The sequence below is a fragment of the Sciurus vulgaris genome (genome assembly GCF_902686455.1).
Source record: "Sciurus vulgaris genome assembly, chromosome: 9".
NCBI classification, from domain to species: Eukaryota; Metazoa; Chordata; class Mammalia; order Rodentia; family Sciuridae; genus Sciurus; species Sciurus vulgaris.
This window is the reverse complement of record NC_136469.1, coordinates 3,722,591-3,747,856: the sequence shown is the minus strand read 5'-3', so window position 1 is coordinate 3,747,856 and position 25,266 is coordinate 3,722,591. Positions and strand designations below refer to the sequence as shown.

Genomic DNA, 25,266 nt, shown 5'->3' with positions numbered 1-25,266 from the left:
GATGAGAGTGATGATATTTGAGGAATTTTAGATCTAAAAGGAATTCCTGGGCATCCTGGAGAGGGAGAGTTATATAGTTTATATCATCAGATTAAAGGACCAAACCCACCTGGAGAGAAGCCAGTGACACCGTTCCTGGTTGATGGTGGCCCTTGCGTCCTCATGACAGCACAGGGACAGCTAGAGTGGAAAAGGCTTCTTCTCGCTGCCATTGCACTTTCTGAGAAGAGGCAGTAAGCTGTTTTTTTTCTTTGCCTTGCAGTCCTGGGTTCTGAACGCAGGGGTGCTTTACCACTGAGCCACCTCCCCAGCCCTTTCTATATTTTATGTTGAATCAGGTTCTCACTGAGTTGCAGAATCTGGCCTCAATCTTGCAATCCTCCTGCCTCAGCCTCCTCCTGAGTCACTGGGATTACAGATGTGTGCCACCACACCTGGTGGCAGTCAATAAACTTTTTAAAATACTGTTCTTTGATAACTGTGAGGCATGACATAAGTTGGTCACCGGTGAAGGCTTTTCTGCAGGCTGCTTATTTGCTACCGTAGGTAACCTCCTGGGGATCACATTTTAAACAGTAACAAGGCACGGAGGAAGTACACTCATGGAGGGTTATTTGTCCCTGGGCCTGTGCTGCTCAGATGCATTGATTTTGCTTTGGCCAGGGGCAGGGTGGCCAGTGCTTGATGGCCCCATAACACCATCATTAGGTTTATACAGGCAGTTCCCCAGTTTCAGCACGCATAGAAATTGCAAAGGATGCTCATTTAAAATACATATTCCAGGGCCTCACCTGGGAGATTCTGATTTAGTTAATCTGGAATGAGACCTAGAAATCTGCATTTCAGCAGGCACTCCGAGTAATCCTCAGGACACTCTGAAAAACACTCCTAGAGGGCAGTCGACTCGATGGCAAAGCACTGAGAACTGAGGTGTGTTGCCTGTACTTCCTCCTCTGATAGCATGGGGCAGGCCCCAGTGAAACGCCAAAACACTTCTCAGGAAGAACTTCTCATCTGCCTAAGTGTTTGGCAAAAAGCATAAAAAAGAAAACCTTTTTGTGCCTTAAAATCTATGACCAGTATTAGTCATCTCTGCTGCCAAAATAAAATACCACAGGTTGCTTACAAATAGATTTATTGGCCGGCACCTGTAATCCCAGAGGCTCAGGAGGTTGAGGCAGGAGGATTGAAAGTTCAAAACCAGCCTCATCAACTTAGCAAGGCCCTAAGCAACTCAGTGAGATCCTGTCTAAATAAAATCCAAAACTGGGCTGGGGGTGTGTCTCAGTGGTTAAGCACCCCTGAGTTTAATACCCAGTACCAAACAAAACAAACAAAAAACTAGATTCACGTTCTTCACAGCTCCGGAGCCTGGAAGTCTGGGAGCAGGGTGCTGGCGTGGTCCCGTCTGATGAGGGCTCTTTTTCTGACGTGCCCCTGCAGGTGGGGCCTGCTGAGAGCGCCAGGTGGGGCCTGCTGAGAGCGCCCTCCACATCCTTCAGGGTGCCAGCCCCACAGCAGGAGCCTCATCCACGACTCGGCCAGGCCTGATAACCCCCAGAGGCCCGGTTTCCAAGTGCTGTCTCATCAGGGCGTCAGCGCTTGCCTTCTGGAGGGACACAGCTCAGTGCCTCGCAGTCAGAGTGCCAGTCATCCACGCCCGCCCTGGCCAAGGGGCTTGCACGGGGCTCTGTGCCCCCTGACTCCAGGCCAGGGGACTCCAGTGCTTTTACCAGGAAGAAGTCCCTGCAGAAGGTCCTCTCTCCGTGCTGAATGAGTCGACCGCTGCAGGGGGCCTGCGGGTAGGGAGGTTCCGGGATCAGCCCTTGGAATGCTAACACCCCTGGAGCCAAGCGTCCTCCCCATTTCCCGTTCCTGTCTCATTCTCCCGCAAGAAGAGCCGTGTGGTCCAGAGGAGCCCCAGCAGCCTTGGTTACGCCCTGTGGATGGCCTGCGTGTCCATTTGGTCCAGATGAACTAAGCTTCCCTTGGTTCTGGAGGGAAAGGGGGTGCGGGGGGAGATGGACTTCCTATCGCGGATTCGACAGGAGGATAAGCAGCATCGAGGCCTTTCTCTCATTGTGAAATCGCCGTAGGATTTGCTGACTGAGAATTCTGACTTCACACTTAACTCAGCGTTAGAATCTTCTAAAGACAGAATAAAAATGACCCGTGTGACTCGGATTGTGTAGTATTAAGATGACACATTTCCGTTCAAATATACAGTGTGGAGGTATAGACGCTAAAAGAAGAATAATGGCAGGAAAAAATGTCAAAATACTAAGAAATTTAATACACAATGTGAGGTCCACAGGTAATGGAGCGACTGTACCTGGGATTCCTGAGAAGCAAGTCGATTTTAGCTGCTCTCAGACACGTAGGTCGACAGTGAGACGACAGATGGGCTTGCTTGCTTCCTCTGGTACCCGTATACTGTGGGTATCCCGTGCGGTGTCTTCTAGACCTTAAATATACACAAGGAAAGTGTTATTTCAAATAGTTTTAAGAAGTAAGAAATGCAAAGAAAAAAATTCATGAGTCATTTCCTAGTGTCTCTTAGAGAAATTGTGGGTTTTATAGGTGGCTTTCTTTGTGGATAACAGTCATTAAACTAAAAAGCCCTTCCATTAGGATGTGACGCTTTAATATGAGTTTTTCCCCCCAAAATAACCCATCTGAGTGTAGACTGGAATTCTGCAGTTACATACCCTCTATATACATATTCTCCCCTACTGGCTTCTTCTGTTACTCATAGTTCATGCTAATGTATTAACACTGGCAAGTACTAAATTAATCTTTCATACAACATGAAAATCCTAGCCATTTGAAGAGTACCAGTCATAGCTGAATAGTAAAAATATTAACCCAATGAAGTCAATATGATTAATGGTAATAAAACATACTTATTATAATAATGTTTACAAGTTTCGTTTAAAATCCTTCTCATAGAGTTTGATCTTGAAACAAAATTTGCCATAAGGTTCAGCATAAGGAACATCATGCCCCAGTTCTCGTCCACCTGAAAATCATCACTGTGTCAACACACCAGCCTGGACCCCACCAGTCCCCCGTTCCACTCACCACGCACTCTGAGCCCACACGTCCACACTCGGTCATAATAGCCAAACTCACACTAGGCTGCAGAAAGACTGTAGTGTAATGCCTGCCTATAAGTGCCCGGATTTAAAACATTTTTGTCCATTAAAGGATTTAAAGAAAAGTGTTAGAACAATTTTATTTTTAATACAAATATTCAAACTACAATTAAAACTATTCAAAACACCAAGAGGGTTTAAGTGAAAGACAGAAGTTCCCCGTCCACTCCAGCTCCTCAGTTTCACTGCCCGTGGCCTCAGAGCTAACTTGGGTGCAAAGCTTCTTGTGTTACTTTCTAGAGATTGCTATAAATACAGGTATATATATGTGTGTGTGTGTGTGTGCACATATATAAATGTGAACATATAAATGAGTATACTTATTTAATTTCAAGAGCTGTGAACAGTTAGGGCAGTGTGCTAGTCACAGAGCTCTCTGTCCTGGATAAGATAAAAGCTTCTCTGGGGTCCTCTCTGGTGTCCTCTGGATCCCCAGGTCGGCCTGGCACATCTGCCTTGGTGTCTACCTGGAAGCCTTCTGCAGAATGGAGAACTGCATGAGGATCAGTGACTGCTTCTGGTCCTGCCGCGGGAGGGGCTCCTCAGCTGAGATGTCCTCCCCCAGCTCCCAAGGAAACCAGTGTCCTCTCCAGGGACTTTTCAGCCCTGACTCTGTGAATATGATTTTCTCAATGGTTAGAGTTATTTCTGGAATGTATTATCAAAATAAAACATTTTCCTTTCCAGCCACTTTTAACTTTGATTTGTTTGCTTCAAAAGGCAGCAATGTGGGGGTGGGGGGGGGGAATGCTTTATCTGGTACCTTTTGGTGCAACTCATCCCAAAAATACCCCTAGACTTTTAAAGGAAAGTTATCTTGAGTGTTTCAATCAGCAGGAATGCTGGAAACTGGGTAAAGGTAAAGACATGGGTTTGTATAATAATTGTGCAATATTTCAATAGCCACTGAAACATTGGACCAATCATTGAGATACTACAGACAATCACAATGTAAAATTATATTATTTAGCATTATTTTTCAGAGACTCAGAAGTTCTAAAAAAAGCTTCTCATTCATGATATTTTGAGCAAAATACAGAGAACTTGATAAATTTTCATTTTACAAGTATAGTAAGGAAGCACAGAGAATGAATTTATTTACCCAACCTCATAAAAATGAAGATGTAAACTCAAATCCCTGCACACATCAATTAATGATATGACTTTTATAATGCAGTCAAATCTTACCTAGTGAGGTTGGAATTCAGATTTCAGTGCACATTATTCTCGATGTTCAGTTAGTACCTAGATGCTTTATTCTCAAAGTAAGACTAGGGATTTTTAAACACAAATCAAACCACATCCTTTTAGTTCAAAAATGCAAATATTTTGCACTAAATAATTCTCATTACAGGACAATTATTTTCAGTAAAGTAAGCAGGAATCCATACTTGAATTTTGTATTTGCTAAATCTTGTCTGGGTCATTGAAAAAGATGAACCCTGTGATTTATTTGGAGGGAGGGGGGAGGTCCCCTTAAGAGAAAAAGTTAGAACCATTATCTTGCAAGATGAATGCTTGGCCTAAGTACCAATCTGCGTGTGTGCGTGCGTGTGTGTGTGTGTGTGTGTGTGTGTGTGAGAGAGAGAGAGAGAGAGAGAGAGAGAGAGAGAGAGATTCCATTAAAGGTAAAAGCTGTGACTTGAGAGGGTCGCTGCGTCCGGATGCCTGAGTACACGAGCTTCTTCAGTGTTCAGGCCTAGCGCTTCCGTGCCAGGGACTTGCAGCTTCTATTTCCACGACTCTTAAGAGCAGGAGACAGGGTAGGATGGATGGGGAACACTAGCGTTGCCAGAGTCACCGTGGAGCGGTGGGTGGGTGGAAATTGCTTTTACTCTTATTTCATCTGAACGGCGTTTTCTAGGGAGCTTTCCCCCTGCCCCAGGTCCAGTGCCCACGTTAGACACAGCTGTACCTTGCGGCTGCGTCCTGCGCAACTGGCCTGGCGGTCGGCGGGCCACTCTGGTGCGTGGGCGACCGCAGCGAGCCGGGGTTCCACAGCTGTTCTGTCCTTGCCACCTAGGTCCATGGAGGGGAGCCCGTCCCTGAGGCGCATGACGGTGATACGCGAGAAGGGCCGGCGCCAGGCGGTCCGCGGCCCGGCCTTCATGTTCAACGACCGGGGCACCAGCCTCACGGCTGAGGAAGAGCGCTTCCTGGACGCGGCCGAGTACGGCAACATCCCGGTGGTGCGCAAGATGCTGGAGGAGTCCAAGACGCTGAACGTCAACTGCGTGGACTACATGGGCCAGAACGCGCTGCAGTTGGCCGTGGGCAACGAGCACCTGGAGGTGACCGAGCTGCTGCTCAAGAAGGAGAACCTGGCGCGCATCGGCGACGCGCTGCTGCTGGCCATCAGCAAGGGCTACGTGCGCATCGTGGAGGCCATCCTCAACCACCCAGGCTTCGCGGCCAGCAAGCGCCTGACCCTGAGCCCCTGCGAGCAGGAGCTGCAGGACGACGACTTCTACGCCTACGACGAGGACGGCACGCGCTTCTCGCCCGACATCACGCCCATCATCCTGGCGGCACACTGCCAGAAGTACGAGGTGGTGCACATGCTGCTGCTGAAGGGCGCGCGAATCGAGCGGCCGCACGACTACTTCTGCAAGTGCGGGGACTGCACCGAGAAGCAGCGGCACGACTCCTTCAGCCACTCGCGCTCGCGCATCAACGCCTACAAGGGGCTGGCCAGCCCGGCGTACCTGTCCTTGTCCAGCGAGGACCCGGTGCTCACGGCCCTGGAGCTCAGCAACGAGCTGGCCAAGCTGGCCAACATCGAGAAGGAGTTCAAGGTGAGCCCTGCACACCTGCCCGCGCCCGGCTGCTCCCTGGGCTTTCTGCACGCGGCTCCAGAAGCTCTAGAATCCGTTTCACCTAGCGGATTTTAAGTCACCAGGGATCGGGAGCCTCCTTCAGAGCTGATGTGATTGTTTTCCCCTTGTCGATGGTAGTGCTGTGGTATTCGCTTTGGGGATGTTTATATTCTGGATCCCAGCTGCAATGCGGTGTCCCCCTGTGTTCTGGGTAAGCGTTAAATAAAACTCAAGGCCTCTGCACCCTCTTTTGCTAAATAAGATTTGGCGTGACCTTCTCCTTCCCAGACTCTTGCTCCTATTTTGCAGTTAGTTGCATGGTGACACCCTACACGGAAGTAGTATTAGTTTTTAGCTTTTTTTTTTTTTATTCCGGGGGTGCGGGTGGGGGAGCCTGGTCCCTGGAGGAGCTGTAATACCAGGTCCGTGACTGGAGTGGATGCTTCTATTCCTTCCCTCTGCAGTAGTATTAGTTTTGAAAGCCCTGTTAATGGGCCCAGTTTTGATAGCCCTTTACAATCAAAGATCAAGAGAATGATATAAAACACGATTAAAATCATTTCCTTAATGTGACTAATGCCTCTCCCTGAATTCTGCAAATGTATATCCAGAGGGTGAGGCATAGTGTCAGGTCAACACAGAAATACAAGGACAACCAAGTGGGTGGCCTTAATGGATTGTTGTTGTTGTTAATGAGTGAACATTTTTATTTTGCTTTAATGGACTTTTTAAGTGAGTGAACTTTTTTTCTGGACCTAATTTCCAGTCAAGCAGTATTATTTTTATAAAAATTATATATTAATGATAGACTTTCTCATTGCTGCATCCTCCTATGCATTTTGAATGGTTGTAGCTATTAAGCCTAGGGCAAAAGTATATTTCATACTTCTGAAAAAAATTAATCAAACTCTTCAGCAGGTTCTTGTCTACCATTTTTCACCTAAGAAGATGTAGGCACCAAATTCTTGAATTATTTTCTGGGCGCTGAGTTAATCTTTTTGGTTTAGTGTTATGGTATCAGATCGCAGAAAGAGTGGTTCTTCTGTCTTTCACATCTTAATATTATTTTTCACATTTAATTGAGATTTATTCATCTGTAACTAGCAATGTAATTCAGGCCAAGGAATATCTCTTTTCCTCTGGGGTTGCAAGAAAATGGTGGGAAAGTGGTTTTCTCCCCTGCTTTCCAAACATACCAGATTTCCTACCTATTCATGAAACTTCGCTGGATCTTGCTAGAGATCTGGCCTTAGGGTAATCTTGTTAATTCATTTTTTTTTTTTTTGATGCAAAAGCTAGACATATTTATTGTAAAATATTTTCAGAAAACATGGGACAATATGAAGAAGAAAATGAGTATCAGTTTATATCTATTCCCTTTGAAGACATTTATTATGTGGTAATTGAAAAGATTTGTTTCCTTGGACCCAAGATGAAAGTCTTTAGACAGAACAAGTTGAAAACTTCGAGCCAGCTAGAGAGAAAGTAGAAAAACATTTGGGTAAAATGCTTCTAAAAATCATTTTTGTTTGTTTGTTTGTTTTGGGACAGTAATCAAAGCATAATTCTGAATTTGTTTATTTGCCACTATTTCAAACATCACCCAGAACTCGTTTTTGTGATGTATACTGCTTGATGTGTATTGAAAGTCTACAGAAGAAATTCTATAAAAGGGAGTATTTTCCTAGATTCTGCTTCACCCATTTACTCAAGATGGCGATGTTTGCAGTTTTCCCAGGGAAGTCATGCAGCCAAGTGATGGCAGGGCATTTGTCATTCACAGTTTCCCCCAGCCAGCTGAGTCCATATTAGTAATGCCATGACTCCACTTTGCAGGGAGAGTGGCTTCTGCTAACCTTTCAAAGGTGGGAATGTCGCTGGTGAAGCAGCCAGCCCCCGGGGACCAGCACAGGGAGTCCCCAAGGACAGCCATCAGGGGCTGCACACCAGAATGGGCAAGCATCTGAATCTCCAGTTCTTTTTCTCCTTCTGTGGCCAGTGGGACGTAGCTGAGCCCCTCTGAGCCCACTCAGACAGTCTTTCTGTAGTCACAGTCTCTTGAGGCCGGAGCCTCCTGGCCCTAACTGGAGGCTGTTTCTACCCCAGGCTCCCCTGTCCTTGCTGTCCCTTCTTGTCTGCTCTCTGGCTGCCCCTTGGCCTCCCATCCCTGGTGCGTGGCATCTGTCAGGGCTTTAGACAGACACAGCTCTGAAGACCAGTGCCGGCGCAACCCTTCTCGGAGGAAAGCAGGTAACCTAATTTGCCCTGTGCTGCGGTGTTCGCAGTTCTCTCTCCGCAGGGACTCTGAGTACCAGCCTTGGAATGAAAAAATAGATATCGTGTTCCCTGGTGAAAGAGTGGTGATTTTCCCCTTCTCAGACGCCTGTGCCTCTTTCGTCTTATTAATGGGCTGTAATCGCTCACGCCTCGCCTCTCAGAGTGCCTCAGAGCAGGTGCTTGGAGGCTAGTCTCAGCCCCAGTGCAGTTTCCAAAGTTCCTTGAGGGCTGTCCTCGGCAAGGTGTCGAAAACACATGAAGGTCATTACCTGCAGAGGTCATGCATTCTAGGACATAGATTTAGATAGATTAACGGAGGACAGCCCAGTGACAGGTTATTAAAGAAGTATTTTAGATGTGCATATGCTGTCTGAAGCTATTCTAAGAAACAGAGTATTGGACAGGATGGACTCTGGGTCTAATTGGTCACATGTCAGTGACAAGGAAGTCAGCCATCTATTAAACAGTGAGAAAGCAAATCGAAATTTCCTAACTCTGAGTGGGTGATGTACCTTCTTAATAAATGACAACAACAAAACAAAGCCACCAGCCTTTCCTGTGCCTCAGTTTACCTCTGCCTAAAGCAGAAAGGCAGTTTGAATTTATATCATAGTGGCACTGCAAGGAGAAGGAGAATAAATACAATCCACAAGCAAGGCAATGTGTGGTAGCAGGAGGGCCACGAGGAGTCATCTGCATACAGACCTCTCATTTTACAAATGAGGACATCAGGGCTGGATCCCAGGTCCCATTTGCTAAGCCTAGATTTGAGTGTCTTGGGTCCCTGCCCTAGGCATTATATCCACATAACATACCTGATTATACTGAAGCACTTCTGTAGTAATGTGTACCAAGCATTTAATCCCTGCAGTACCTGTAGAAGGTAGGATTATTCTCATCAGAGGGAGAGTAAATCGCACAAGATTACACAGCAAGTAAGTGGTAGAAGCAGTATTTGAGCCCAGGAAGTCTGACTTCAGGGTCTATGTGAATCCAGACTGAAGCACTACATCTCCTTGCTGTTCTGCTGCTAGAGAAAGGACCCCAGAGAGCGAATCCTTCTTAGAGTTGAATTTCAGTTTCCTCTTAAGGACAGAAGGGGACTAGAATGGAGAACAGACCATATAAGTTAAAAGAAGTATAGCCGAGTTTTGATGAGGACTGAGCTGTGCGGTTGCTGCTTTGTCTTGAGCAGGTCCTGGGGGTTCACAGTGCCTGTCCTGGACTGTGCCGGAGTCCATCTGCCAACTCGTGGAGGGCCATGGTAATGGAAAAGCAGCACAGTGAAGACCATTAAGCAAAACTCAAGAGAGGAATGTCTTAGAAATTGTAGATCCAACAAGTGAAGGCACACAAGGCAGGGCCTCCTGTGGAGCAACGAGCCGTCCGCTTTGGCTTCACGGTGCCATCCTTGCAACCGAGGGCAGGCGTTGAGAGTAGAGTGTAGAGTGTCCGCCTTCCCTGAGAGCTCCCAATAGCTCTTTAAAAGGGTGACCCTGGAGGAAGTAAAGGATTTCCCCTTGGCTGGTCCTGGTGGTGCACCCCTGGCCCCATCTACTCGGGACTGACAGAGCGTCCTTCAGCCCAGCAGCCAGGAGTTCAGGTCAACTGGGCAACACAAGGAGACCTCAGAAAGGGAAAAAGAGAGAGAAGAAGGGAAGGAGAAGGAAAGGGAGGGAGGGAGGGAGGAAGGAGGAAGAAGAGAAGGAAGGAAGGAAGGAGGGAGGAAGGAAGGAAGGAAGGAAGGAAGGAGGGAGGGAGGGAGGGAGGGAGGGAGGAGGGAGGGAGGGAGGGAGGGAGGGAGGGAGGAGGGAGGGAGGGAGGGAGGAAGGAAGGAAGGAAGGAAGGAAGGAAGGAAGAGAAGGAAGGAGGGAGGGAGGGAGGAAGGAAGGAAGGAAGGAAGGAAGGAAGGAAGGAAGAGAAGGAAGGAGGGAGGGAGGGAGGAAGGAAGGAAGGAAGGAGGGAGGGAGGGAGGGAGGAGAGGGAGAGAGAGAGAGAGAGGGAGGGGGGAGGGAGGGAGGGAGGGAGGAAGGAAGGAAGGAAGGAAGGAAGGAAGAGAAGGAAGGAGGGAGGGAGGGAGGAAGGAAGGAAGGAAGGAGGGAGGGAGGGAGGGAGGAAGGGAGGAAGGAAGGAAGGAAGGAAGGAAGGAAGGAAGGGATCAATCACCACTGTCTCTAGCTCTGATTGTTTTCTGCACTTAGGCAACAGAGTTCTTCCAGCAAGAAATGTTTAAATTGTTATGAACAAAACATTGCCCTTGTAATTTGCATAAGTACCAATTTTTTGACTGACCTTTCAGTGGACATGAAAAAAAAATTACTCAACTTTCCTTAAAACTGGATGCTTCTCAGGTTATAATTTTCAAGGTGATGAGTCAGCATTTAGTATTAGGGCGAAAGTGGGGCGCTAAGTGCCCTTCCGAGCAGGGGAAGCAACCTCTTTCATTTCTGATCAGGGGAGAAACGGCTATCCTGTGTTTTGCCAAATCTTACAGAACGGTCTGAACTAAAGAATAACATGAGGAAATTTCATCTAAAACACTGTATTAAAAGGGGAGCTTTCTATGGAAACGGGCATGGATTTAATACTTCTGTATGCTGTAATAAAATATTTCATTAGTCCTCAGGAATGGAGGGCAGATGGATATTTAACTGACCCTCTGCTTAGAAACCAAAGACTGGACATTTTATTAATTTTATCAGTTGCCTGGTACCAACTTGAATGGAAACCAAAGATTGAAGTTTTTTTCATTGTATCTGTTCCCTTATGAGGGAAAAAGGATTAACTGTAACTGTTCTGTATCTAATCTCTGATATCCAAAATGGAAACTGTTCTAGTCTGTGTAACCTTTGAACAATCTGTCTTTCCGCTACGCGTTTCTTTTAGTTAGTGAGGTTTTGCCCGTAAGATCAAATTAAGCATTTATTTAAGGGAAGGGAACTGGAATTCTTCATGTCTTCTTTTGAAGAATGGTTTCCAGAAGCCCAGAAGTTCTGCAGTACTAAGTACTGCTTGGTTATGTAGACACGAGGAGTCTGGAAATGTCGAAATGAGGAATACTATTTCCCTCAAGTGCACCAAGTTAGATTCTTACCTGGAAGACTTTCTTAAGGGGCTAGAAGTTTAGTGAAAGTCAGAGTAGAGCTGAGGTTTCTGAAAGTGAGACACCTTGACTGGAACCCATGGCTAGAAATAGAGCTGCCTTCTGAAGGCGGCAGGGGGTGCTGCTGACAGCCCCTGGCACCATGTAAATATGCAAATGAAATTTTAAAAAATCACAGATTATTTTTAGCAAGGTGTTAGTTTCAGTGGCCTGGAAATTTTTCTCACAGGTATTGACATTCTGTAACCTTCGAGATTTCGATTATGTATAATCAGACCTTTCTCTCCTAGTTCTGCTGGGAATGATAATATGCCTTGCACACAAACCGGGGAGAAAACCCTCCTCCTGTGGATGGGAACCCCTTGGCCTCTTTGCGTTTATCAGAAAACATTGTTGAGCATAAGCTTGGGTCAGACCACACACAGGTTCTCCCTCCACTTCTGCATCAGGACCTCGGGGGCAGGGCTGAGAACTGTGCTTCCAGAAGCAACACCTCCAACAAGGCAAGGCATGGAAAACTGGACAGGCTATGTCCACATATAGTCCATCTTCTAGGTCAGATTGCCATTCAGAATACTTTCCAAAATAGAAATGGTCTCGTTCTGGCTTTAGAATAACTGTTGTTTGCATGAAAGAGATTAAACTCGTTGATCCTTTGTTCTTTCAGCATTGGCATTTCGCCAAAATCACTTAATAAGAACCAGTGAATTATGAGGATATCACTTTTTTTAAAGCAAATTTAAGTGGTTTGTTTGTTTGTTTGTCTTTTGTACTTCTGGGAATCAAACTCAAGGCCTCATACATCCTACGCAAGTGCTCTGCTACCCTGAGCTATATCGCCAGCTAGAATTTTTAACTGACAAATAATAATTTTATATATTTATGGAGTACCATGTCATATCTTGATATATGTGTACAATGTGGAATGATTAAATGGAGAAATTAACATATTCATCACCTCACTTATCATTTTTTGTGGTATGATCTTGAAATCTACTGTCAGCAATTTTGAAATATGAAATACTTTGTTGCAACTATAACCACTGGGCTATGCAACAGATTTCGAAAATTCAGTCCTCCTGTCCAGCTGAAACTTTGAGCCTTTTGATCAACATCTCTCGTTCCCTCCCCACCCCAGTTACCCACCATCTATTCTTCACTTCCAGGAGTTGGGGTTAGATTCCACATAGAAGTGAGATCACGTGCATGCTCTTTCCAGAGCTGTCCTATGTCTTGAGAGGTCGTAGAAGGGAGCCTGGCTAAGGGTAGAGGCAGCAACTCCAGCCCTGCCTAACTCCACAAGCCATCCTGTGCAGGGGAAGGGACACTTTTCCTGATCCACACACACCCCACTCACTTTCCACTGGGTAAAAGGAAATGTGTTGTTTTAAGCACAAACCTCTTGTTTTTAGAATGACTATAGGAAGCTCTCCATGCAGTGCAAAGACTTCGTGGTGGGAGTGCTGGATCTCTGCCGGGACTCGGAGGAGGTGGAAGCCATTCTGAACGGAGACCTGGAGTCCACGGAGCCCCTGGGGGTGCACAGGCACAGAGCTCTGAGTCGGGTCAAGCTTGCAATTAAGTACGAAGTCAAAAAGGTGAGTGGGCGCTTCACAGAGATGTGGCACACAGGTGCTAGCATCTAGGACACTTGGCAATGATCAGAGCAGGTGCTATGGATGAGAGGAATTCTCTTCAGGAAAGACATTAAGTGGAGAATGTATAGATTCAGACCCATTATGGGTCCTTGGATAAGTCACACATCTTTAAATTTCAGTTTCCTCATATAAAAGGAGATACTCTCCCTTATCTATCTTAGGGTTTTGGTAGGATTTAAATGGATGAAGATATGCAAAGCAGTCTGCAACTGTTGATTTCCATGCAATGAATACTAATATCTGGTGTTTGTGTACATTTTATTAAGGCACTATTCCATTCCTTCTCATGCTGATCTTTGCAGCAAATCTACGTTATTGTTTATTTTACCTACAAAGTAGCTAAGATAGATGATGAGGTTTCTGTTGTACAGGAAAACTGAAGGTCACTGCCTTAAATGACATGTCTAAGGTCACAGAACTGTGAAGTTGGTCATACAAGTTCAAGAAATGAAAAGTATGATTTTTTAAATTCTGATTACTGCAGAAAAACTGATAGGCATATTTATTTGCTCACTTGTATGGAATGATTAGATAACTCATTAAAATAGTAGTTATAGTACTTTTCATGATAATAAAATCCCAGTTATGCAGAATCTGACAGTTTATTCCTGCTGTAACTGAGGGGGGGTGAGGTTGGCCTCTTTGTGCTGTGTTTGTTTTTGGTGTGTGTGCTTTAAATGGAGCTGACAAGTCATGAAGAGGAAAGCTATTATTAGAACAGAAATAGATCTGGTTTCATGATCTGGTCAATGACCAGCACATCTCTGTCCTTTCTGCAGAGTGGCATGGTGCTTAAGAGGACATGCAGGGAGCTACCCTGAAGGGTTCAAGGCCTGAGGTTGCCACAGGTTCCCTGAGTGGCCAAGGGCAAGTCACCTGGCCATCTAGCCTTGGTCTGCTGGTCAGGAAGTGGGGACCATAACAGTGCTACTCTTCAGGTGTTTGATGTTTACAGGAGATAATGCTTGTGAAGTAATCAGCACAGGGTACTACACGGTGTTGGCTCAATAAGCATTAACTAATAACATTTCTCCTTTATAAAAACTGTTCAGACTGAGGGACAACCTTTAGGGACGATCAGTCACTAGAGACACATTTCCTATTCTTTGTGCTGGTTCCAGTCCTTGGTACCAGACATAGCCAATTTTAGCAGGAAACCATGGAGTAAAGGGTGTTAGGAAGCTCACAGAATCACACGGAAAGGTGGAGGAACAAGCTTAGTTAAGCCGGGTTTCCAGAAACCTCACCGGAACTGACCAGGGCAAGAAGTTCCTGTGGCTCAAACAGAACAATTCTGCTGCCGTGCAGATGGACACTGGGCTCCTGCACCAGCAGAGAGGGTGCTCTGAGGCCTGTCCCCACAGGCCCTTCCAAGTTAGGCCAGCCAGGAGCTCTTGGCAGTCCCCCCTTGCACCCTCTGTGGACACACAGGTGTTACACACACATGACCACAGTGGGGAGAACTTCAGCAAGTGGTACTAACTAGATTTTGTTCAGACATTAAATTCAAATCTCCCCTTTCCTTAACAAGACAGTCAGATGTGAAGGTTCTCAGTAAAGATGAAAGCAAAATAACTTCTTGAGGAGATGCTCAGTTGCAGGGTGACTAAATGGGCTAGCCGTCCTCCTCTCAGAATGCCTTGCTAGTTGAGGTTTCACTAAGTTGAGGGAAAAGATAAGTGAACAAGATTGATAGCAGGCCGTTTTTAGAAAGCTGTCTGGACACAGATTCACAGACCTGGCAATACGTGGCTCTTCTGTTTTGGCACCTGAGAGAAGAGAATTGATTTCGGTTGTCTCTGGTTTTTCATCATTGCTTTGGAATGTCGTGTTGGCAGAGACAGCTCATCCATAGATGCGCTCCTGTTAACCAAGCTGTCCTGCAGAGTGAGTGTCCTCCTGCATGTAAATTTTAAGCAAATTGGTGCATAGGTCACAATGCGTGTGAGGTGTCATTAATAATAAATTGGCTATCATTCAACCAGCAGGAAAAATAAATGGATTTAGAACCGAAAGGAGACTTGGCATTTTGTAAGCATTTCTGGTTTATTTGTTTTATGCCATAAAGGAGTATTGCAATCTTTGATTTGGAATCTTTACTCAATAACAGTATAAGAACTTTATTCTAGGTAGGTATAGTGACACGCCTATAATCCCAGCTATTCTGGAGGCTGAGGCAGGAGGGTTGTAAGTTCAAGGCTGGCCTCAGCAACTTAAGGAGACCCCGTCTCAAAATTAAAAACAAAAACAAAACAACAAAACACCTGGAGGTATAGAACCGGGGTAGAGCCCCCCTGGGTTCAACCACCAATACTGGGGGGAGGTGGACTCTATGCTGGAATTCCCAATAAAGCCCCAGTTGTTCCTTTCTTTGTCTTCTCGAAGGCTGGCTCCATTGTCGCCAGCACCTGCCCTCTCCATCTCCACTCTAGCCTGGAGGAAACACCACCTCCCCCACCCCTGCCTCTGCCTCTTCCCACCACCTCATTTCTCATCCTCAAGCACAGCCACTTCCAGGTTATAGGGACAAGCCTGCCCACTGCAGCACCGAGCTGGCCCACGGAATTCCCACAGAGCTTCACACGGGACGGACCCCTTCCCTGCAGTAGCATGAGTTCATGCTTATGCGAGTCCACCCATATTCCACCAAGGAAATGAGTTTTACCCAAGGGCAAGCCGTTGAGGCCATACAAGTTAGGAATTCTTTCCTGTACCACCTGCCCAAGCTTCTCCCTGCCTTGGTCCCAAAGCAGGACCTGAGCTCGGACCTGAGCTGAGCCCCAGAGCCCAGGTCTTCCCCAGGGTCGTGCAGGAGTTCCATGCAGGCCTTACAGAGCATCAACAGGTAACCAACAGGATGAAAATACAGGAGACCAGAACAGGCACTCTGCCACCATGCATTTGATGTTTACCTGGGAAGTAACTTTCTGATATGAAATATCAATAAGAGTCTCAAAGCAAAAACAAATGATATGACCATGTACAACTTACGGTGCATCAGAAATGTCATTAAAAAAGTGAAGGACAAACTGGAAACATATTTTTCTGGATCGTAACTTACAGAGGATCAATGTTCTTAATATCCCGGGGGCTCAGGCAAATGCGTACAGAAAACCTCCAGTGCCCTGTGGGAAGTGAGCAAAGGCTTGAACAGGTGATCCCAGGAGAGGGAAATTCGGGTTCAAAGTTCAACACCTCTAGCAACAAGTGTTTACTGATATACAAATGCCATGCCCCCTCCCCAATTATCACAGCACACAAACTATGATCCCAGTAAAGTGGGCAAGCTTGCTTGCCTCGTTCCTGTCAGGGAGCAGATTTTGAAGGTTATTAATCCTAGAACTATTTCTGTGGGGTCTCTAAAGTAAACCATGAAGCTGGAAGAAGAATAAACATTACTATTTATATAGATGCACACTTTATTCCACAAGGAGCATGGAATTTTGATTTTCTGAAAATTAACTTTTGGACAAAAACATTCATTTTGTCCAATTAGAATAGTGGACTCTGCCCCTAAAAAGTCTTGCGTTCCAATCCTGGTGGTCCCTCGGTCCCGCTCTGTGACTGAGCATCAGGCCCGCCCTCCACAGGTGTGGTAAGTGCCGCCTGCTTCCCGGGAGCTGTCTGCTCTGGCCGAAGGTCCTAGACGGTGTACACCACCAAATCTGCAGATCCATGTTCTTGAGAGAAGGCTTCCTGAAGGTCCCTGGGTGCCTGCTTCTTGCACAGTGGGATCAGTTTAATTGCATGAAGTTCACCTAAGAAAGGGACAGACAGGCGGCAATGCAGACGCGAAGGCTCACAGCCCACCTGCTGTGAGGACTTGAGGGAGCAGTGGAGGCACCTGGCTGCCCGCCAGGCCCGGGTCCTTCACAAGCACCTCTCGCCCACTTGTGTTCAGGCACCCAGCTACAGCATGCCCACTCAGCCGTTCCAAAACCTGGGAAACCTGTACAATGCAAGCTTTACATTTATAGTTCCCCATTCGATGAACTTATTTTTAATAAAAATAAGTTGATTTGTATGGTTTTCATTCACAATATTTTCTTTTAAACTATATGAATTGTGGCTATTACAATGTCATTAAAAACAAAAACAGAGTGTTCCTACCACGTTTTTACATAATAATATGATGTGAATATTGTGAAATCCAATTCGATGAAAAGACAGTATAAAATGAACCTGTTTAAGTTAAAACCTATTTAATTGTTCTGTGTAACTTGCCCTGATTGGTGGTTCGGTTTACATCCTCTTAGTCATTTGGCAGGAAAAAGACATGTCTGTTCTATACTGTGATGGTCGTTTTGCTCCATGGAAAGATGGACGTTTTCTTGGGTCAAGCATTCTTCCTTCAAATCGGAAAAACCTCAAGTAAGGGTATTATTTTTGTAATGACTTCAATTTGCTGGCCCACTGAAGTTAGGAAGCCACATACAAATTTTATCCAGCTAGCTGTGGCTGGGAGCACAAGGACATTTTTTAGAAAGTAAAATAGTTTTAAGAGATAAAGGTCAGTGCCCTATTTTGAAGTCATTGAAAAGTGAAAAACTCATCTCCTAGAGGGATTGGTTTTGTTGGTTTCTCCCCCCTTATTTGCTAATACTGTACTGGTTTTATCTTCTTTTTTGAAATGCCCTTTATGTGCTTGTAGTAGGATTTTAAATTGAGGAAAATCTATTTGCATGGACTGAAAGGAATACAGACACCGCAGAGGGCTGCGTTATCACAAGGAAGAAGAGAGTGGAAGTAGTTGGGTAGGAATTGCACCTGCCTGACCGAGTTTTAAAGTGTCGCAGATGAAACGCAGAGACTGTGATCTGGGCTGGTCTCTACCTGCTGGGAGAGTCTGTGCTGTGTTGTCCGGGTCACTGCAAGTCCGATGTTGAGCCTCACGTTTGCCCTGTGGAAGGGCCGGATTCCTATCAGGTGTCTGAGGCTGTAGAACCTTTTTACAGGTGAAACACATGCCTTAAAACACACCTTCAGTCCTGAAGACTCGCAGGGAGGAAGAGGGAGAGTCACACCACAGCTTCAATATTTCTGGCCTCAAGAGTTGAAAACCTCAGAGTATCTTAGTCCCTTGTGCTGCTGTAATGGAAAACCTGAAGCTGGGTAATTCAGTGGAACAGAAATATATTTTCCTCACAGCTCTGGAGAGGGGTTAGTCCTGGATCAAGGACAGCATGAGGAGATTCAGTGCCTGGTAAGGACTATGTCCCCCAGATGGGCAAACGCTGCATGGAAACTCTCTACACGAAAGCCTACGTCCCTGCAAGGAGAGAGCAGTCCTCAGGCCTCATACCTCTTAGTAGAGTGCTTTCTGGTTTTAAGAGATAGGATCTTGCAATGTTGCCCAGCTGGCCTTGAACTCCTGAGCTGAAGGGATCCTCCTGCCTTAGCCTCCTCCTCAGTATCTGGGGCTACAGGTGTGCACCCTACACCTGGCCACCTCTTACGGGTCTCACCTCTTAAGAATATCACACCGGCAACATCCCAGTTTTGGAGGAGACACATTCAAACCATGGTAAGCAGACACACCCAAAAGGAAATTATCAGCAATCCCAGTAGACACAAGTCCACCTGTCTCTAAACTTCATGGATATCTTGTGCCCCACAGAAACCCGTCACTTACTGAAAAAAACAAACGTGCAAGGTTGGCCTTCCTCGTAGAGGCAATCTGCTGGCGTATGTGCCCAGCCTGTAGCTGTCCCTCCTGAGCCAGCCTGGCCAGAGTCACTGGGGCTGCCTTGTGTTTGCACCTGTCCAACCTCCCTCAACGCAACCCCCAGATTCCAAGACATTTGGCCCAACATCCAAATCAAACTGCTTTATATGATGTCCTTGCCACCCTGACATGGAGGCCCACCTCTGTGGTGGCTCCTGTCCGTCCCTCCTGTGAGGACACTGTGTGCCCCAGCAGTGACCCGGCCCTGCCTGCCCAGCTGATCCCCATTTTTATCTTCTTGCCCTGGCACAGTGTGTGGGGCCTCAGGCATTGAGTGAATGAATGAATGAGATGGCATCCAGGAGGCGGAGAGAGGGGCGAAGCAAGGAGAAAATGATGCAGATATAGGACAAGGCAGGGCGGAAAGCTGGAGTTCTCACCCAGGTTCCTGAGACGACTCTTGTCACATAGACCGGGGATTATATCCACAGATGTCTTTCTTCTTCTTTCCCCTCCTCCTCCTCCTCCTCCTCCTCCTCCTCCTCCTCCTCTTCTCCTTTCCTCCCCCCCCCCTCCTCTTCCTCCTCCTCCTCCTCCTCCTCCTCCTCCTCCTCTTCTTCTCCTTCTTCTCCTTTCCTCCCCTCCCCTCCCCCTCCTCTTCCTCCTCCTCTTCCTCCTCCTTCTTCTTCCTCTTCTTTTTCCCGTCATTGCTGAGGATGGAACCCAGAACCCTGTGCATTGCGAACCAGCTCTCCACCACTAAGTTACACCACACTCTTTTTATTTTCAAGGCTGGCCTTCAACTTGTGATCCTCCTGTCCCTGCCTCCCTAATAGCTGGAATTACAGGCCCCTGCTACCACACCCAGCACTATAACCACAGATTTTATCATTTTCAAGTAATAGCTGCACTGTTACATGAAATAGTGTTTTCAAAAGACAGAAACTTGAAAGTATAACAGAATCTTGGTCTGGGAAAGATTTAATGGGTACTTAGCAGCTGGCAAGGATTAGAAAACACAGGGACCTGGGATTTTTATAACTGAGTGAAAGGAATTTATAATAAAATGTGTCTTCACTTGTGCCACTATAAAAAATACCTTAGGCTGGGTGATTTATAAACAAAAGAAATGCATTTCTCGCCGTTCTGGAGGCTGGAAGGTGCAGCTCTGGGTGGCAGACTGCTGTCTTCTCATGGGGCCCACATGTGGCAGGAAGGGGACTCTTGCAAGGGCACTGATCCTGCCAGAGCTCTACCCTCCCTGAAAGCAAACGAAAGAAAGAAACAGACAGACCTCAGGGGATCCGTGCTGCTTCATCAAGCAGGGGAAGTCTGCATTTTATAGGGTTCAGTGAGACTGGGTCACAGTGGAAGGTGGGCTGGGCACTCGGGGACAGCTGTGGCAGTCCAGAGCCCACTGTTTCCTCCCGTCCTGCGGACCTAGTTTCCATATCCTTCACTCACCACCCAATCGCTTCCCCAAATACCCTCCTCCTGGTACCCCACACCAGGGGTTGGTACTACAGATAATTCAGATGTACTCTTTGTGACCATGCTCCAGCTCCTCAGCTGGCCCTCAAGTCCTCCTGCGTGCGGCACAGTGGCAGCTCTCAGAGCCGTCATGGGCGGACGCCGAGTGGGGTAGCACAGGCTGGGGCAGGTGGGGAGGCCGCGTCCCGCCCCAGGGCGTGCTTTAACAGGAGCCGCTGGCTTGGGGAGGTGCCCGGGGTACAGGCACCACCGGGATCACCGGCTGGAACCTGGCGAGGGCGGAGCCGTGGCCGGTGGAACTGCGGCTCTCTGCTTCCCCAGGTTCCCGGAACCTTTCCTGGGTGCTCCTAACAGGCTGTCTTGTTGTGTACTCTGGCCTTTTAGAAGACAGCAGGACTTATTTCATCGTAGTAAAGACTCCTTTTAAAACGTCTGTTGGCGCTCAGTCCTTTGGAGTGGCCCCCCACCACCCCCAAGCCTGGGCAGGGGAGGAGGACGTGTCTAGCCCCGAGGGCAGCTGGGGCCTGGAACTTTGCCTCGGCCTGACCTGCTGCAGCCTGGAAGAGGGGGTCCCGTCTCCGGATGTGCAGGCAGGCGGCTCGCGAGCTCGGGCGCGGCTGAACACGAGCCGCGCGCTCGTTTCCCGGGACCGAGCTGCGGTGAGGGGGACCCGCTGGGGCGGCTGCTGGCCTCGCCTGCGGCGGCGGACGGCCGTGAGAGGGAGCTTCCTGAAGGCACCCCCTGCAGTGGCCGAGCGCGTGGCAGACCTTTGGGATTTTCAGCAGCGACGCTCGGGGGCGAGGCGTTTTAGGGTTGCGCGGGGCAGTTAAGAGCACGGGTCTCTCAGCAGCAGTTGCGACAAGCCCGACCCCCTTTGCGTTTCCCTTCTGCGCTGACTGCAGGTGGCCCGCAGACAGCGCGACGGGCACGTTTTCACAGAAGCCAGGTGTCCCTCCCCCTCCGCAGGGAAACCCGTGAGTTTGGGAGGTTTTCTGTCAGAACTATGATGAAGGGCAGCGTCAGTCCCACCCCGCTTCCACTTTGGCTCTCCGCACAGTTACGGAGTAGCTTCGGAAACCGGGACGCAAAGGCGGGTTCTCCAGGGACCTGTGCTCCAGCGTGGTCGGTCGGGGCGCGCATGCGTGCGCAGCTCAGCTGTGGCGCTGTGGTGACTCCTCTCTTCTCTCCCCAGTTTGTGGCGCACCCCAACTGCCAGCAGCAGCTTTTGACCATCTGGTACGAGAACCTCTCCGGCCTGCGGGAACAGACCGTGGCGGTCAAGTGCCTGGTCGTGCTGGTCGTGGCCTTGGGCCTCCCGCTCCTCGCCATCGGCTACTGGATCGCCCCCTGCAGCAGGGTACTGGCCATCTACACCGTTTCTCTGTGTTGGCCTGCGTGTCCCTTCAGGAGAAGAGAAAGGAGCTTCACCCTCAAGGCCCCACCCTGAACGTCAATTCACTCTTGAGCACAGACAGTGCTTTTCAGTGACTGGATCCATTCAAATAAAGGCTGGGGACAGGCTTGGTCCTAGCAGGAGAGCTCACACTTGCAGGCATAAGATACTTAGGCTTTTAAGTTAAAGCCCCCATGGCAGGCGGAAAGGAGGAAAAGTGGCCTGTACATTTGTGTCAATTCTGTTGACAGCCCAATACACAGAAGGCTGACTGTGCTGGAACAGGAGCAGGTAGTCCTACTGTGAGACCCAAGAAGTGGTTAGCCCCGGAGCTGGTTGGAGCCTGCAGGAGCAGTCTGAGGCTGTGTGTCAGTCGCACTGAGAACAGGGCTGTCATTCAACCTGGGATCTGAGCACATCAGGTTCCCTAGCCCTCTGTTCTTTCAGAAGGCCCTAAAATATGTAGCCTGTGGATTTTGGATCTTTGACATCATTTGGTTTTGCTTACATCATCTGTCCACCACCCTTACCCTCCTCTCTGCTTGCTCAGGAAGAGCCAGTTTAGTCACGCCTGAGAGATCCCCTGAACAAGGTGTGGAGAGGGACCCAGCTTGGCTGGCAGGATCTGTGTCAGGCTAATAAAGGGCACAGTTGGAGAGAAGGAGCTGTTCTGAGGTCGCTTAGTCCAGTTTCCTCTTCCAGAACCTGGTTTTGTTCATAACTGAGATAGTTTCAGGCAAAACGAGTCAAGCCCACTTACCACTGGCCCTGGAAATCCGTGGGCTCTTCAGCAGTCTCCCAGGCAGTCCTGCTCCGAGGTGCCCGTGCGTGTGTATGTGTGTGTGTGTCTGTGTGTGTGTGTATGCACTGCTGGGTTGCCCAGGGCAGTTGAAGGCAGAAAGTTTGTCATTTTGATCAAGTTTGATGGCTCAGCTAAGTTCTTTTGTTATGAATCATGGAAAACTAGTTCATGATTCTTCAGCTAGGTAGACACTAAACCCCAAGGCATGCAACTGATACAAGAGGCAGCTCCACAGCAGGCCTGTAGTCCTCCCTCCAGGGTCCCTCTGCGGGCAGTGAGTTGGAGCGTTCGCCTGTCCACATGTGTGCCTCCTAAGACACCTTACCCAGCTAGGACAGGACGTCAGGTTCAAAGTGGGCATCTTGGGGCCCACTCCTCACAGGAGGTGAACTCCCCTGGGCAGAGAGGGCAAGGTGGGAGTTGAGTCGTCCCGGGCACCCCCATCTGTGGCTTCTGTGAACGATCCATCCCACCACAAAAAGCATCTTCCTCGCCTTGCCCCATTGTTGAGGAAGCGTACTGCTTTCTCTTCTGCTTGTGTGGGGTGTTGAGAGATCAGCCTTCAGGAGAAACAGATGCCATGGACAAGCTGCCCTGAGGCACCCTCTCCACCGCAGAGTGACATGGCAGTTTACTTCTGTGTCCAGCGTGGAAAACATTAATTCAGCTGTGTGCACTTCTGTGTCTTCAGTCCCAGAACAAATCGAGGTTCTGGACATTTGTTCAAAGTTCAGTCTTTTAAATGCAAACCTTGGTGCTTTTGAAGGTCACAGACTGAGTTACAGGCAGGATCTGAGAGTGCAGACTAGAGAACTCACTTGATAAATCTACCACATGTCCAGGAGTGAGGACTATGGAAGCCCTGGGGACAGAAGGAATTGTTTTTCATTTCCACTAGAACATGGGACTTTTAAGGACATTGTGTCATAGGGGATTTTTTCAGGAGTCACCTTAAAATAATTACAAACTGAACTTTAGAACAGCTTTTGCACTATAGCATAATTTTCCAAACTCAGAGATGACTTTTAATTAAGCTAACCTACTTGGAGATTTCAATTATTGAGGTGGTAACAGATAAAATACTCATTTTGATTCTAATATTTTCTGTCTTTTTATATGATACAAAGTAAAATGATTTTTGAATATTTAGAAATAACTCAAATTTACTTCTGTTGTAGTAATTTTTTTTTTTACCCCTCAAGGAGTTTTTAATGCCCTGAGTCTGCAAACTCATAGCATTTCAGTTACATAGCATTAAAGAACTACACAGTGCACAAAGTCTCTTCTCCCAGCTGCAAGAACTTTGGTTTTGCATAGTCTTCCATGTGAAGAAGGAACAAGAACCAGTGCACGTCCTGTGAGTTCCAGAAGAACATCTGCCAGTGCAGTATATCCAAGACAAATTGGATATTGAGAAACGATGAATTCTGAGGCCTTACTAAATAATTTTTGAACAAAGACTCTCCCTACAAAGAGTAGTTTCTCCATACATAGCTCTTCAGAAACAGAAGCAGGTTTTTAAAAGTGTTCCCATTCCTTTATTTGTGTATCGGTTTGTGGAGTGTTTAAAGTGGAAGGCAGGTTTTCTAAAGTGCACTTTCTCTCTCCCCCGCTGCCCCGTGCTGCTCCAGCTGGGGAGGGTTCTGCGGAGCCCTTTCATGAAGTTCGTGGCGCATGCCGCCTCCTTCATCATCTTCCTGGGCCTGCTGGTGTTCAACGCCTCTGACCGGTTTGAGGGCATCGCCACACTGCCCAACATCACGGTCACCGACTACCCCAAACAGATCTTCAGGGTGAAGACCACCCAGTTCACATGGACCGAGATGCTGATTATGGTCTGGGTTCTCGGTAAGGCTTTGATTTTAAGTACCCTAATTCCTATCAAAAACTAGTTGTCTAAATCATTGTCATTTTCTACTGAAGCTACTATGCCTTCCCTGGTAAGGACATTGCCAGTGTCAGATGAGCTTAGTAGCAAAATGATTGAATAATTTGGTACATACTTGTAAATGTTACACCTTAACTCAAGTTTTTATGATTAACTTGAGCCTGATTGCAAATATACCATGTTTCAGAAATCTAACTTTAATGATTGAACACAATTAAGTTTTTAAACGTGATTCACTGTGTGATCAATTATTCAATTGAAATACTTGTGAAGTAACCCAGCAGCTATTGACTGAGGACTAAAGAACCTATAAATTGCGTTAGTTTAGGGATTTTTTAGGAGACTGCATTTTGGGGATATTTGTTACTCTGCCCTGCAGTAACCCATTTTGAGTACTGTATTAAAGTAAAAATTTTAAGTGATATGAAAAACTTGTTTTTGTTGCATTCTAATCAGTGCAAGTCAAAGCAGGTTTGTCCGCTACATTTCTGACCCAGAGTCATTTCTGTATGTTTTCTTTCGTCCGGTGTGTTTCGTGGTATCTTCTCATTTCCTGGATTGACAGATGGGTTCTCCCCTTCATTCACCTCCGGCCTCGACCTGGCCCAGTAGTTGTCTGTGAATTGTATTTTGAGCCCTCACGTTTCCTCTGTAAGCCCTACAGACACCCCTGCCTCCAGTCAGGGCCGTCTGCCCTCTTCTCACGGGGCACCTTCTGATCTCAGTTTCTCCTGAGGGGGTTCCTCTCCTCCCAGCGGTGCTCCTGGCCTCCTCTGCCGAGGGCAGAAGCAAGGAGCGGGAGGGGAAGTGCAAGCTTCCTGGGTGGTGGGAAGCCTCTTGTTAGGATCCCTGTGAGTTTCTCCTATGGGTTTCATTTTCCCAGTCACCACGGCTAGACAACCAGCCACTTCGATTTCTGTAGGGACGCCTTTTCCTCTGTCCTCCACACGTCTCACCGGGAAGCTCCTTTGATTTGCTTGCTTCCTTCCTCCTCACTGCATCTGCCACACTGTCGCTG

The 25,266-nt window shown here is 47.5% G+C and overlaps 1 protein-coding gene across 6 annotated transcripts in view; it reads left to right on the top strand.

Annotated features, from left to right (window-relative positions):
- TRPC3 (transient receptor potential cation channel subfamily C member 3) overlaps positions 1 to 25,266 on the top strand; it is a 59,248-nt gene that overhangs the window by 12,237 nt on the left and 21,745 nt on the right. For 4 of the 6 annotated variants that reach the window (XM_079154012.1, XM_079154011.1, XM_079154010.1 and 1 more), the window contains exons 2-5: positions 5,179 to 5,950; positions 12,764 to 12,949; positions 21,358 to 21,522; positions 23,992 to 24,208. In XM_079154012.1, the coding sequence (XP_079010138.1) occupies positions 5,179 to 5,950; positions 12,764 to 12,949; positions 21,358 to 21,522; positions 23,992 to 24,208 (1,340 nt within the window). Of the gene's footprint in view, positions 1 to 3,891; positions 4,919 to 5,178; positions 5,951 to 12,763; positions 12,950 to 21,357; positions 21,523 to 23,991; positions 24,209 to 25,266 lie in introns of those variants that run through there. The other 2 variants (XM_079154015.1, XM_079154013.1) reach the window with 2 other exon arrangements.